General features: G+C 44.7%; 1 protein-coding gene across 13 annotated transcripts in view; it reads right to left on the reverse strand.

Annotated features, from left to right (window-relative positions):
- The window catches only part of PALM2AKAP2 (PALM2 and AKAP2 fusion), a 257742-nt gene that overhangs the window by 18126 nt on the left and 226912 nt on the right, over window positions 1-12704 (reverse strand). For all 13 annotated transcript variants that reach the window (XM_080573326.1, XM_080573327.1, XM_080573329.1 and 10 more), the window contains one exon: window positions 553-2935. In XM_080573326.1, the coding sequence (XP_080429452.1) occupies window positions 553-2935 (2383 nt within the window). The remainder of the gene's footprint in view (window positions 1-552; window positions 2936-12704) is intronic.

Raw genomic sequence — 12704 nt, forward strand, 5'->3', positions numbered from 1 at the left:
CTTTTTACCATGTAAAGTTCTCTAAGAAAGCCAAGTAATACCTGACAATAAACAGCAAAACACACACACAAAAAGAAATCTAATGCAAAATCTGGAAATCTCAACAACCTTAGCACTTCCTTAATGACTTGCAGAAAGTCTGTTCAAACAGGCCTTGTATGCTCATCTTTCACATAGCCACATAGCTGCAAAAAATGCTGCATTCCTTCCTCATGACGATCCTAAATTTCATTTTGGGTGATTTGAGCAGCACAGCGATAAACATGTCATGCTACAACACGGCAGGGGATGAACACAGTGCATCATTTTCTAATAATGATCAGTAAGGTACATAAGTTAGTTCTGCGCCAGGTGTCCTCACAGACAAAAAGCTGTGTTGTCACAAGCCCTCCTCCTGGCTTGAATGCTGCAGTTTCCAGGCAGATGAAATCATGACAACCCTCCCACCCCCTCTAAAGCAAACATTATATTCAACCAAAAGTGGCATAAAACTGAATCTGACCCGACCCTACTGGCATATTTTGTTTTCCCTCTGATGCTTTGGGTGCTTACCTGGTGCGGTTTTGTAAGACACTGTTCTGGTGGGCAGGGCTGGTGCGCTCTTCATAACAGGGCTGGGTGCCACCTGCATACCTTGCCGCTGCCTCTTCAGCTCCTCTTCTCGCTGCTGGGCAGCTCTGATCTCTTCTTCTATCATTGACAAAGTCCGCTGCTTCCTCGACCGTAACTTGAAAGGGCCCACGGTCACTTCAGGCTCCTGTGTGGCAAGGATGGAGGCAGTGCTCCTCAGCTCAGCTGCCTCTGAATACTTGCTGAAGTAGCTGACTTCATGCCTGTTTTCCTCCACAAGGAATGGCTGGGTGGCAGAGTACGCAGGCGACTGCTGCAAACTCTTCCCTTCCCTGAGTCCTGAGTCTTCCTCTTTTGATGTCTTTGGTATGGTGTCCCTTTTTTCTTGAACAGGTGAGGATACCTGGGGTGGCTCAAACATCAGGTTCTGCTGCTCCTTGGAGGCTGGAGCTAGCCTCATGGCAGCTGCCTGCTCTTTGACAGAGATCTCCTGCTCTGCTGGGATCTTTTCTTCCTTGCAGTTTGCCTTGTCTGCTTGCTCAGCTATGGCTTGTTGGATGGCATTTTGAACAAGCAGGCCAGCGTGGTACTCCAGCTGGTCATCGATCACCATGGAGTCTGCCAAAGTGGAGGAGAGCGAGTCACATCCCGGCTCACTGAAAGATTTGGAGATGCCTTCGTCCCTGCACTCTGCCGGAGTGTCGGCCTGTGGGGTCTGTGGCAGGGAGAAATCAGCCAGTGAGCTTTCCTGCAGGGCGCTCATGGTCTCGTTGGAGGCACCGCTGTCACTGATGTTGTCCATGCTGAAGTCATTGGAAAGGGTCTCCAGAACGGTGGTATCCTGAGACCTTACAGACAGGTCATCCAAACCAGAGTCGAGCTCCTCAGGGGGTGAGGAGGCGCTGGCTGACTTCGGGAGCTGGTCTAGCACGCCCTGCCCGTCATCCTTCACCACCGTGAAGACTGCTCTTGCACTCATGAACTCTCCATCCTCTGCCCACAGTTTTGATGCCTGTCCAGCTCTGGAGCTATCACTACATGGTGAATCTCTCATGGGGTCAGCAGTGTTACTCTGAGTATTTGTGTCATCCTCTGAAGTACAGGAGACCTTCTGTGCTTTGACAACAGTGACATCACTACCCTCAAGTTGTCCCATTTGCCCGTACACCGAAACGGGTCTTGTCACAGTGGACAGCGGTCTGTCTACAGGTGAAGGATTGAGGCTTTTGTAGAAGGGTTTGATGGAGAACATCTTGGGTGTTCCTGACCGCCTTGGTGGGACCTGACCCTGAGATGGACCTGAATGCTCCATCAGCTGGAACTGCTTTCTGGCAGCTGAGAAATCAATTTGCTCTGTGACAATATCCTCTTTCTTGATATTCACTGGCTCTGGTGGTACAAAGGAGCAGCTGACCTGTTTGGGGGATGTTGGTGTTGCACCTTGCTGCTGTTGTCTCTCCTTGCGCTCCTTGTACTTCTTGTGGGATTCCAGATGCTCCTCATCCAGTTGCTCCTCCAGGGTCTTCTCCTGGGGAGGATTCCACCATTTGGCGGCAATGTTGGGGTTTTTCTTGACAGCCTGGCTTTTAATGAGTTCCCTTCTTTCCTTTTCAAGTTCCATCATCTCTTCTGATGGTCTCACTTTGCGGACCCTGTACTTTTCCTTCTCATCCTCATCTTCAAAGAGCTTAGAGGGCTTTTTGTCTTCGTGGAAAGCTCGTAGTTCAAACTTAGCCTCTTTCTTAAGGGTTGTAAAAGTTGCTTCTCCATCCTTAGAAGATCTTCTAGAACTGTTTGAAGAAGTAGGACTTCCTGGCATCTTCAGGCTCTCCCTAATGTCTTCCTTCAATGAATGTCCATTAGAGTTCAGGTTCTCATCTGTTACACTATCTTCATGTGGTTCAACTACCAAGGGTGCCTGCTTATCAGCTACATTTCCTTCCCCTTCATTGGGTACTGAATCATTCGGGACATTAACAGATGCTCCTGAGCCATCCATAATGGTCACAGCACTTGGTTCAGGGGAGGATGTCCCATTAAAGGTATTATCTGTGGCAGAATCACAGCAGTTTGCCTCCAGCACTTCATCTAGATATCTGATCTCTTTAGCAACTTCACTGTCCAGAGATTCATGCCTGTCCTTAAGTCCATTGTGGCTGGCAGCAGGAGAAAAAAAGTGGGTTGGATTGTCTACAGGATTTGGTGAAGCCACTGTGGTGATGCTTTTATGTTCAGAAACTGGAACTTCAATTTCCATTTTCTCTTCCTTTGCAGCAAGCACAGTAGCCGGCTCCAAAAAATTGGCACAGTTTTGGTCTCTATTTTTTTTTAACCTGATGTCATCCTCTGGGTTTCGGGAAGATTTCTAAAATAAAAGAGAACAAAACTATGACGAAGTCCAAAAAAAGAAGCATTTTATTTTACACAGAGTAAACACCATCTGGAAAGCAAATCCTAATGCTTTTTAAACTTGAGATTAAAGCAGCCCTTCACAGAATTAGAAGGCAAGGCAAATCATTAATACTTACAAAAAAAAATGAAAGTTACCTTACAATAAACTGGACAAAAGACTAAAACAACAGCAATCTTTCATTTAAGTATTTCCCACCTGGTTGTCATCTTCACTTGGTCATTATTTTATGTCTGTGTTCAGGTCTGACACTAAAAATGAGCTCTGCATCTACAAGTTACTAATGACTTGGCAGTTTAGGTTCTTCAAAGGTTTGCACAGGCAGCACACAGCTCCCATCATCCCTGGTATTGTAAAAATGTATTCCACACCTAAAGAAAATCTCAGAATGCTTCCACAGATGAAAAGTATCACTGCCCCCGTTTTTCAGAAACAGATGCTAGCATGCAGAAAGAGTAGGCAACTCATCCCACATTAAAAAGGATGGGACAACACCAGGGGATGTTCATTTCTCAGTGGATTGATCCTGGTCGTCAAACACAGGGTAAAATTACATGGTGCTGGAAAAAACGGGGTCTTTCTCCAGCCCACACGGAAACACTCATGCAACTGGACCTGGGAGACGGGAAGAGTTCTCGACTCCCACGGCATGGAGACCACCGCAGCAGGCACAACAGGGACCAGAGTCATGGTCTGCTCCCTCCCACGGCTTTGATCTGCAATACAGATACGCCGGACTCGTATTTCCCTATGCTGTCTTGCCTCTGCTCTCAAGGAGGGTGTTTTAAGAAACATGACTTCTGTTCTGGTATGGGTAGATTTTACCCATCAAGCAGCCCACTCAGCTTCCTGTGAGCAAAGACTGAGAGAATTCTGCATTATTCTGATTAATTCTGATGTGTTAACACATCAATGAATTCCTCAATAATTCTTTACTGCTGAAAAGCAAAGAAAATGCCAAAAGAAAAGAAAAGGTCATTTCCAACATTATTTTTCTGGGAGAAGTTGGTAACTTGTTGTCAGAACACAGTACAATCTGAAAACAACCGAATGTGGCACATTATTCACTTTGTCTAAGGCTTTAAAACAGAAACTTGGTATCTGAGGTCTCTGGCTCCTTTTTCACATGTGTTTTTATGTAGTACCACTGCCGAAATACGGGTTTGGGAAGCAAACAGCACTGATCAAACCCCCTGAACACACCAGCTCCCCAACAAGGGCACTCTTGCAGGCTGGTCACCCCTGCCCTTGCCATTAGTACATACTGAAGCAGAAAACAATCAGGAGCACAACGGCTCTTACCAGCCACCTGAACAATCACATTGCCTCTGGGTTTTTATGGGCAGTAAAACACACTGGGCACACCTTGAGGAATTTCAGCCAGGCAGAAAGAAGAGCTCTCCTCCTAAAAGCACTTTGAAAGAGTTTTCTGTCTAATTATGCAATTATACACAGTTGAAGATAATGCTGGCTTCAACCATTAGACATCTTCTTAATTGTGCTTAAACATTGGGAAAACAAACAACTTGCTTTTGTCTACACATTTTACATGGCATACTTAACTGCTTCTACTTTCATTGCACTTTCTGTTGAACCTACAGATTCTCCAGCTGGAGTTTCTACCAGTGCTCTTCTTCAAGCTTAGTGCATTTTTCACCACTTATATATCTAACAAGGGTCAGTTTTTTATTCAGTCTTAATAAGGATATATTCAAGCAATCAGATTTTCTGCAAGCAAATACAGAACAATGAGCCGGAATGGAAGAATAAACTTTCTTTTAACCTGAAAACACAAGAAATGCTCTCGATTTGCTTCCGATGCTCCTGATGTCATGACACAACAGGCACTCAAGTGACAGGACTAAGACTGCAATTCCTTTCTGATTTTTGGGTTTAAATCTCCCCTGTCTGACTGCTGCCAAACAGAGCATGTTGCTACCTGGAGTGGTATGCACAAAGGGACATAAGCTTCAGTGCAGGTCTGCTGGCTGTCCCCCTTCACACCAGCAATGAGTATGCCATCGTGCTCCTGCTAACATTAGCTTCTAATCAGATGGATCAAAGCCACTTGTGACACTGGAACTGCATGCCCTCTGCAGCCACAACAGCACATCTTCAGCGCAGGCAGGAAATGAGATAAAGAAGCTCTGCAATGAAACACAGCTCCTGCAGAGCACAGGCAGAGCTGGCACTCTGCTTCTGGTACCTGCTTGCCGTGGAGCTAGGCATACTCCCGGAGATGCCCCTGAGACCCCAGGCACTAATGCATGCCTACTCACTGCACCGATGTACGAACCCTTTCAGGTCTCATCATGTGTGGGTATTCACCCTACCTTTAGGGAACTGAACCAAAGGCAAAGTATTTTATCAGCTGCTTTTTTAATGAGTAAAAGCCTGTCCTCTCATCATAGCTGCAATCCATAGCTCACAATTAAGGCATATAGACGCAACTGTCTAATCAGGGCACACAATTATGACAGTATGTAATTCTGAAAGTGCATGTGTCTGTGCAATTAGTGTGGCACATGTAATTATCCAGTAAGCCAGACAATTATGCAGTAAAACCTATGAGGAAGCATTGCTACTCATGGGAAGGAGACTTTCTTTGACAGGGATTAATAACTGTGAGCAGGGAAGGGCTCTCAGCAGGAGGGCAAACTAGGGAAGAATAGTGGAGGAAGGAAAAAAGTATAATTAAAAAAAGGCCCCAGTTTTCCCTCCACACATTCTTGCAGAATCTGGGGGGCACTGTGAGGAGGTCATGACAAGGAGGGGATGCTCCAGACACTCCTGTGAGAAGCAGAAGTCAATCCACCATCAAATTATGGACACAGCTGACAAAATACAATTTTCCAGACAGAGCCTGGTCAGGAGAGCCAGCTGGAAGGGTTTGGGAAAGCGGCACACGTCGGGGTGAGGACACGGTGGTGGGAGGAGGCTGGGAGGCTGCAGCCCCGCCGGGGCTGCTTGGCACGAGGAGGAGAGCTTGCCAGGGGGCTGCTGCTGCCCCGCACCACCACCTTTGTATCTGCTGCCCACAGGGAGGAGGCGTCTCAAAGCCCACACCATTACAGATGGAGGGCCTGTAAGTGGGGAAAGGCCAGCATTCAGCTGTGCTGCAGCCAGCAACACCGCCTTCGCAGCGATTCCCATAGACTGCTCATCTAGCCCCTGTTTTTTCAGAAGTTACTGTTATATTTACACCCTCTCTGAATGTGCTTTGATTTCCCTCTGTTTAAGTCAAGATGCAACAGGGTAATTAGTGCCATTTGTACAATGCTGCTGCACTTTAGTAAACTGCAGTTATTAGCAGCTTAGGGAATTATTAGCATACTTCCTTCTTGGCTGAATTCTTCATCTACAAAAGTGTAAGTGTTTGGGCATTTAGCTCTTTTAGGAGGAAAAAAATTGTGGGTGGACTTGTAGCAAGACCCAGCAAATGTACTGCCAGTGCCTTCCTTTGTTTGATCCAACAGAAAATGCATGTGATACCAAGTGGGAGGCAGTCCTTCTGAGCCATGTCCACATTCTTCCCAAGCAATATCATGGCACAAAAAAGGGAAAAGACTAAACATTAAATTAAAAACATTTCATAGATTAAAAAATCTAAAATACAGACTCCTTTTCGTGGGCTTCTACCAATCACTCCAGCCAAGTTTTCACAACTGCTTTTGATACTGTTGGTCTCCTGGCAGCGCTAGCACTGGGGACTTCCCATTTCTTCAGGTTTCATTTTCCTTTGGAGAGGTCCTGTTCTGCCCCTGCTTCTCCTCCCATCATCTGATCACTGCACCGATGCTTTGCTCAGCCCTTTCTCTTCAGTTCTGGGAGCTAACCCTTGGGCTCACCGTGCCTTTAGGAGTTTTAGTAGGGAAGCATAACTTAGAAACACATTTGCACATGGTTGACTCACTAATCCACACCTCCCTGCTGATGTGAATCCTCTTCTACTGTCTTGGCCTGCTGTTCTGATCTCTCTTTGCAAGGGAGAAGGAATCAGATGATGGATTTGCTAGGGGGTCGACTCTGGCAAAACTTCAAGAGAGCGTCTCTTTCCATTCAGCTCATCCTTTTGAAGAAACGTCCACCATCTGTATTGCAGATGGACCCCATCCCAGGTACTGCGAAGATACAGAAGATGTCTGCACCTCAGTGCTCCCAGACAGTCACCCTGTCCATCAGGAAACCTCCCAGCCAAGACAGGGTCCGATCCGCTCTCCCTTACAGCAGCAAGTCCTTCGTCATTCTTCTCTGTGGAAGAATGGTATGGCACGAGAGCTTTGCAGTTCTTAATGGGGAAGAGAAGCAAAAGCAACATCATATTAGCTCCACCCCAGTGCTAGAGTCGAGGTGCTAGCACTTCACTGCTCGTTCACTACCATGCAAATGGATGCTGAGAAAGGTGCCACCATCCCACCCCTTTCTAGATGGGAATCACAGCCCAAAACACTGTTATGGCTCCTGCCTCTCGCCAGACGTGCACCTCCATTCATTCCCACAGGGTCTCATGGGGCAGCTGCCACTGCTCTAGCTCCGAAAAATGGTGATCCCCTTGTTGCTGCAGGGACAGGACTGTAGGACTTGCAGACACCACTCTGAAGAAGCAGGCCCTTCAAACCAAACACTGGAAGGGATGCAGCTGATGACGGTGGACTCAAGGAGAGGACTGGGGACTGCTACTCACACTCCCTAAAAGAATTGCATCTTTACATTAAAAAAACAAACACACACACACAAAATTGTTGTCTTCTTGTTCTCGTGTGAAAATATCCTATTTTTCCATATGATATTTTTATACTTACTCCTCAGGGTTTTGAAAATACCACAGAAAACATTATCCCAAGCAAATTATGCTTTTTCACTGAATGAGATTGGATAAAATTCAAATATCAGAAAAAAAAATCCCCAAATCCTTCTGCCAAATGTTGTTGAATTCAGGACTTGTCAGACGCATGCTGGCACTACCTTGAATAGTTCGATTCATAATTTTACTTGCACACAAAAGCAAAACCTGGCCTGTTCTTCACACAGAGCAGTACAGGGTGTCCTCAAATCAGGAAGGCAAACCATTTCTGATGACTAAAATTCGCTAGTGTTCAGTGTCAAAAATGATGTGCTTTGTGAGCAGCTGGCTATGCTCTTCAGAGACTTGACTGAGGTAGCCAGGCAGTACAATGGGCAAATTTTCTTTATGAAAGCTGGTTCATCTTCTGAGCATTTCAGAAACCACAGAGCACAGTCTACAATCAATGCAGCTTCACACTAATTTCCTCTAAAAAGCTGTGGGGGGCTCTTCTGGAATACAGAGAGCAATAAAGGATGCGGAGATACAGCGCCCAAACAAGTTGCTACTTGGAGAGCTTGCTGTGTGACATTTTCTGAGTGGTTTTTCCATATGTTGTTGTTGTTGTTGTTTTTTGTCTGTTTTAGAGAAGGAGTTGTGATTGTGTTTGCTCAGAAAGCATGCGAAAAGCTTTGCAATATTCTTTTTCATTCCAGCTGAGCCATAGACTTCAGCTTCCCCATGTGATGCACAATAGGACTCTTTAATCAAACCAAAGTCGAATTTTCTTTTGCTGGTGTAATAAGTTAAGGATGGAGAAAAGTGTCGCAAAAAAAAAAAAAAAAAGAAATATGAATACTTTAATGATGAGCATATGAGACATGGTACGATATTTTAATGATGAACAAGTAATGAATGTCTCTAGAGCTCCAGTATTTTCTGTGCCCTCAGTGAAAAAACTGCTGATGCTTCTCCTGGGCAAGCCAGGACCCACCTTTGGAATAACCTTTATTACTTCTCACTGACTCCAAGATATGTAAATTGGAAGCAGTTTCCCCCAGGTAAGAAGCCACCTGATCCTTTAAGCCAATTATTTTCTCTTATTTCTTAAAAATACAGATCCGGTCTCTCTGTGAAGAATTTGCAGTCCTACTGACTGGATTTCAATTATTGCTACCGAGTCAAGAAAAACAGATACCTTCCATTTTGAAATTAAATGCTTGTGCAGCTGTTGGAAAACAAGCAAACAAACAAAACCAAACCAAAAAGCCCATTACATTTTGTTAAATATTTTCATTCCTGCAAGGAATTGTAACTGCATGAAGCACCTCCAGGACAAAGTGATTTATATGGAAATGAATATTTAGGGAAAAAAGGCTGCTAGCTGCAGAATTAGCAGAAATATCACCTCCAGTAAAAAAATAAACATCATTAAAGAATGATGGTTACATAGCTGGCATTAGGCAAAATACCCAAGCCGTGCAGCCTTGGATGTTTGTGTGGCTGGTTAGCTTCACCGTGAAAGCCCTGTTCAGTTGTAAAGCGACCAAGATGCAAATCTGAAATTGCAGGAAGCTGTGATTAAACTTTCATTCAGAAACAGCAGCATCGTTTGGTGCTGCCACACTCCACCAACCCCATTTTCTACCACCATCCAGAACACAGGATGCCCTGATGAACTGGAGAAGAGAGTTTCGCACACTGGAAGGATGGGGAGCTCCCAGTACTCAAGAGACCAGCAGATGGGTGATAATAAGATTTCAGTTACAAGAACTGCATTCAAAAGACCATTCTCTTGTTCTCTGCACCACTCTGGCATTTTTTAACGTAGGTCGGCCTAAAAACACACCTGAAGTAGAGCAGCACATGCATCAGCGCCAGACTCCAGGTCAATACACATTAGCATAGCAATCAACCACAATGATTCTACTATTGAATGAAAACTATTACTTTTTAACTTGGTTCCATGTTTTTCATAAGGCTTACTTTTCCCTGGCTTTCTCTAAAATTTGTCTTTGTAGAACCAAGAATGAAAGCTTCCAACAGCTGGGGTATTTGATTTGCAGAGTCTCCATTGCTACCTAGGGAAGTGCAACAGTTTGCTGTAGGAAATGAAGAGCACTGCAACCAACTAGCACACAATCAGCATTACACAATCAGAAAACTGCCTGCTGCATGGCAGGGAGTACAAGGTATGATACAATCTCTAAGGAATAAAAGGAGAATTTCTTCTTTACAGCTGAGGTCTTTGACCAAGAGCTGTTAAACTTCCAGAGTGCGCTTGCCAGGCTCCCCTCCCTGCTCATGGGTCTGAGCTCGGAGCTCATGGCTCTGTTGCCAGCAGTACTCTTTTGTGCCCAGCCTCTGGTTTCATTTAAAAGAAAGAGGGAAAAAAAAGAGACAATTGAAAAAGTATAGGAAAACATTCTGCTTAACAGAGTGCCCAGCATAGACACTGAATTGCACAGAATACGTCTTCTGAATGTATGCATGAAAAATCACAGCTTCACAAAATTCTGCAGCTGAAATCTTTCTAACACACATGAAGGATGGAACAATTGCTCTGGTAAAGCATGATCTAATCCCAGCAGGGAGTGGAAAGGACACTAAACTAAGCCTTGCTTTTAATACTCTCTAGCCCATCCAGACAATGTCAGCGCAAGGAAAGGGTGACCTTTATGGTCACTTGCACATAAAACAATGACAAAAGGGGATTTCCAAAATTCCTTAGTCTTTTCATCAAGGGGTGGAGGGTTCCTGTTCCATCTAAAGGATGGAGCCACAACCATCCCCTGTAAGTGCAAAATCTAGAGAAAAATACTGACATATTAATCATTTTTTGGTACATGAGAAAGAGAGATCCTCAGGAAGGAATTTGGGTTAGGCAGAGGCAGGAGGAAGGCAGCAAACGGAGACAAAAGGCCACACAGTTCACTTGTTCTCCAAGCAAATCTGACGCTGCTGGGAAGCTGGGAAACTGTTTTAACACATACAGGAACAGAGATAAACCTGCTCTACGCTCACAGGGAGGCTTTCTGACATATATTAGTATTAAATTGAAGTCTTCTGATGATACAGATTCTTTCACTGGCCGATGCTGTTCTGCAAATCTTTCATAAATGGACTAAACAGCATTTTCTGAACAAAGATACATGATCTCTCTATGCTGGAGTGCTTTCACTGCTTACTTTCAAGGGCAATATAGTAGGACTTGAATGCCTTAATTGAAGCAAGTACCTACAAACCACTGGAACCGAAGCTTAAGTTACATTTTTTTCACTTTCTGTCACCTCTCTGCTTCATAAATGCCACCTGCTGGACATTGTACTGCCTTTAACTACTTCCTAAAGCCTAACTTGTTGCACTTGTAAAGGGCAGGACTGCTCAAGACTGGCTGGAGTCTGACAGTTAGGGGTCAGGATGCAGAGAGGGCTCAGGGAACAAATCATGCCCAGAAATGTGGGCAAAGAAGGCTAAACATCTATTTCTCTTTGGGAGCTGCAGAAGGTTAAGAATTATTACTGATGCTTTGGCTCTATCAGTAGGACTTGTTACAGGTGCTCTCCTCCATTAGTTTAAGACCCATCACAGGAAAATCTGCTTAAACAAAGGTGTGCCAAAGTAAGTGCACTGTGCAGCACCTCTCATGCGTTGGTAGCCTGGGTCTCCTGGAGCACAAACAGCAGGACAAAGGTTATTTCACTGCAGGCAGCGAGCCTTGTGAGGGTTAGGGTATCGGAGCTGGACCAGCCAACAGGGTTGTGTGGTCCACGGATTGTCTTCTCCATAGTTTTTTTTCAAGGAAATGGGGTTACTCCCCTCCCTAACTCTCTACAAAGACTTCTCAGTGTATGTAGCAGCTTAAAATGATCCAAATTTATATTTAGCTCTACGCAAAATCTACTTTACTTTAGGCTGTTACCTCCAGACTCAGCCAAAAGCAGATCACTAACACATTACCAAAGGTAAATTGAGAGGATATTAACAAAGAGGGAAATCTAATCTAGCTCTAGCTCAAAAACCATTTGAATTACATAAGTGGAGGAGCAGCAAACATGATGGTGATCACAGGATGTAACTGAAGACCCTGCCAATAGCTGTGCTGCACACACGAGTGGGGAGAGAAGCCACTTCCACCAGGAGCCAGACACGCCACCTCCCCTCAGACACACTCTCAGATGTACCACAACACTCCAGAGTCCTTCAGGAAATTACCACACTGCAGTCCTTTCACTCCACTCTCCTTTACCAGAAACATTACACAGTGACAGCAGCACTTGGGCTGCTAGCTAGAGATTTTTCTCAAGAGACGAAACCTTCCCACTCTGGTGGAGTGCAATCCATATAGCTCCTCCTTTAGGGGCATGTATGTAATCTAACTTTCTGGATGGCACATGGATAAAAATACCCGTTCAAAAACACACACCCACAAAACAAAAATCACTATCAGTAAATGACGGATCCAACGTAGCCAAGATGACCAGGGGAGTTTAACCCACCATTTCAGCAACTGCCAGTAACTTTGTAAAATTTAACATAAAAGGAAGCCAGACTTCACAAGTTCTAGAGAACAGTTTTACTAGTAAGAAACCATATGTCTACAGTTTCTAGGAAGGAGGATGTTGGTAAATTCTCTACATGCCATTGCTGTCCCCAGGCTAAAAATATGACCTCTTATGTGAGCTAGGGGTTGTGAGCAGTTAGCAACTGCATCTGAACTTTGTTCATAACACAAACGAACCACTATAGTCATCTCACTATCACCTGAAGGTGAATATTTCAGTGAAAGTGAGACTGGGATTGGATTTTTTTTCAAATTCTTTATTTGGGAAAAAGACAGTTAAGAAATCTCAGGGAACAAGGCATTCCCTTTCAGCACCTACAACATCCCATCCCTCTGCCCCTGCTCCCCTCCCCTCTTCCAACCAAAGACTCATTATT

Source organism: Anser brachyrhynchus, assembly GCF_964034855.1.
Source record: "Anser brachyrhynchus genome assembly, chromosome: Z".
Lineage (NCBI taxonomy): Eukaryota > Metazoa > Chordata > Aves > Anseriformes > Anatidae > Anser > Anser brachyrhynchus.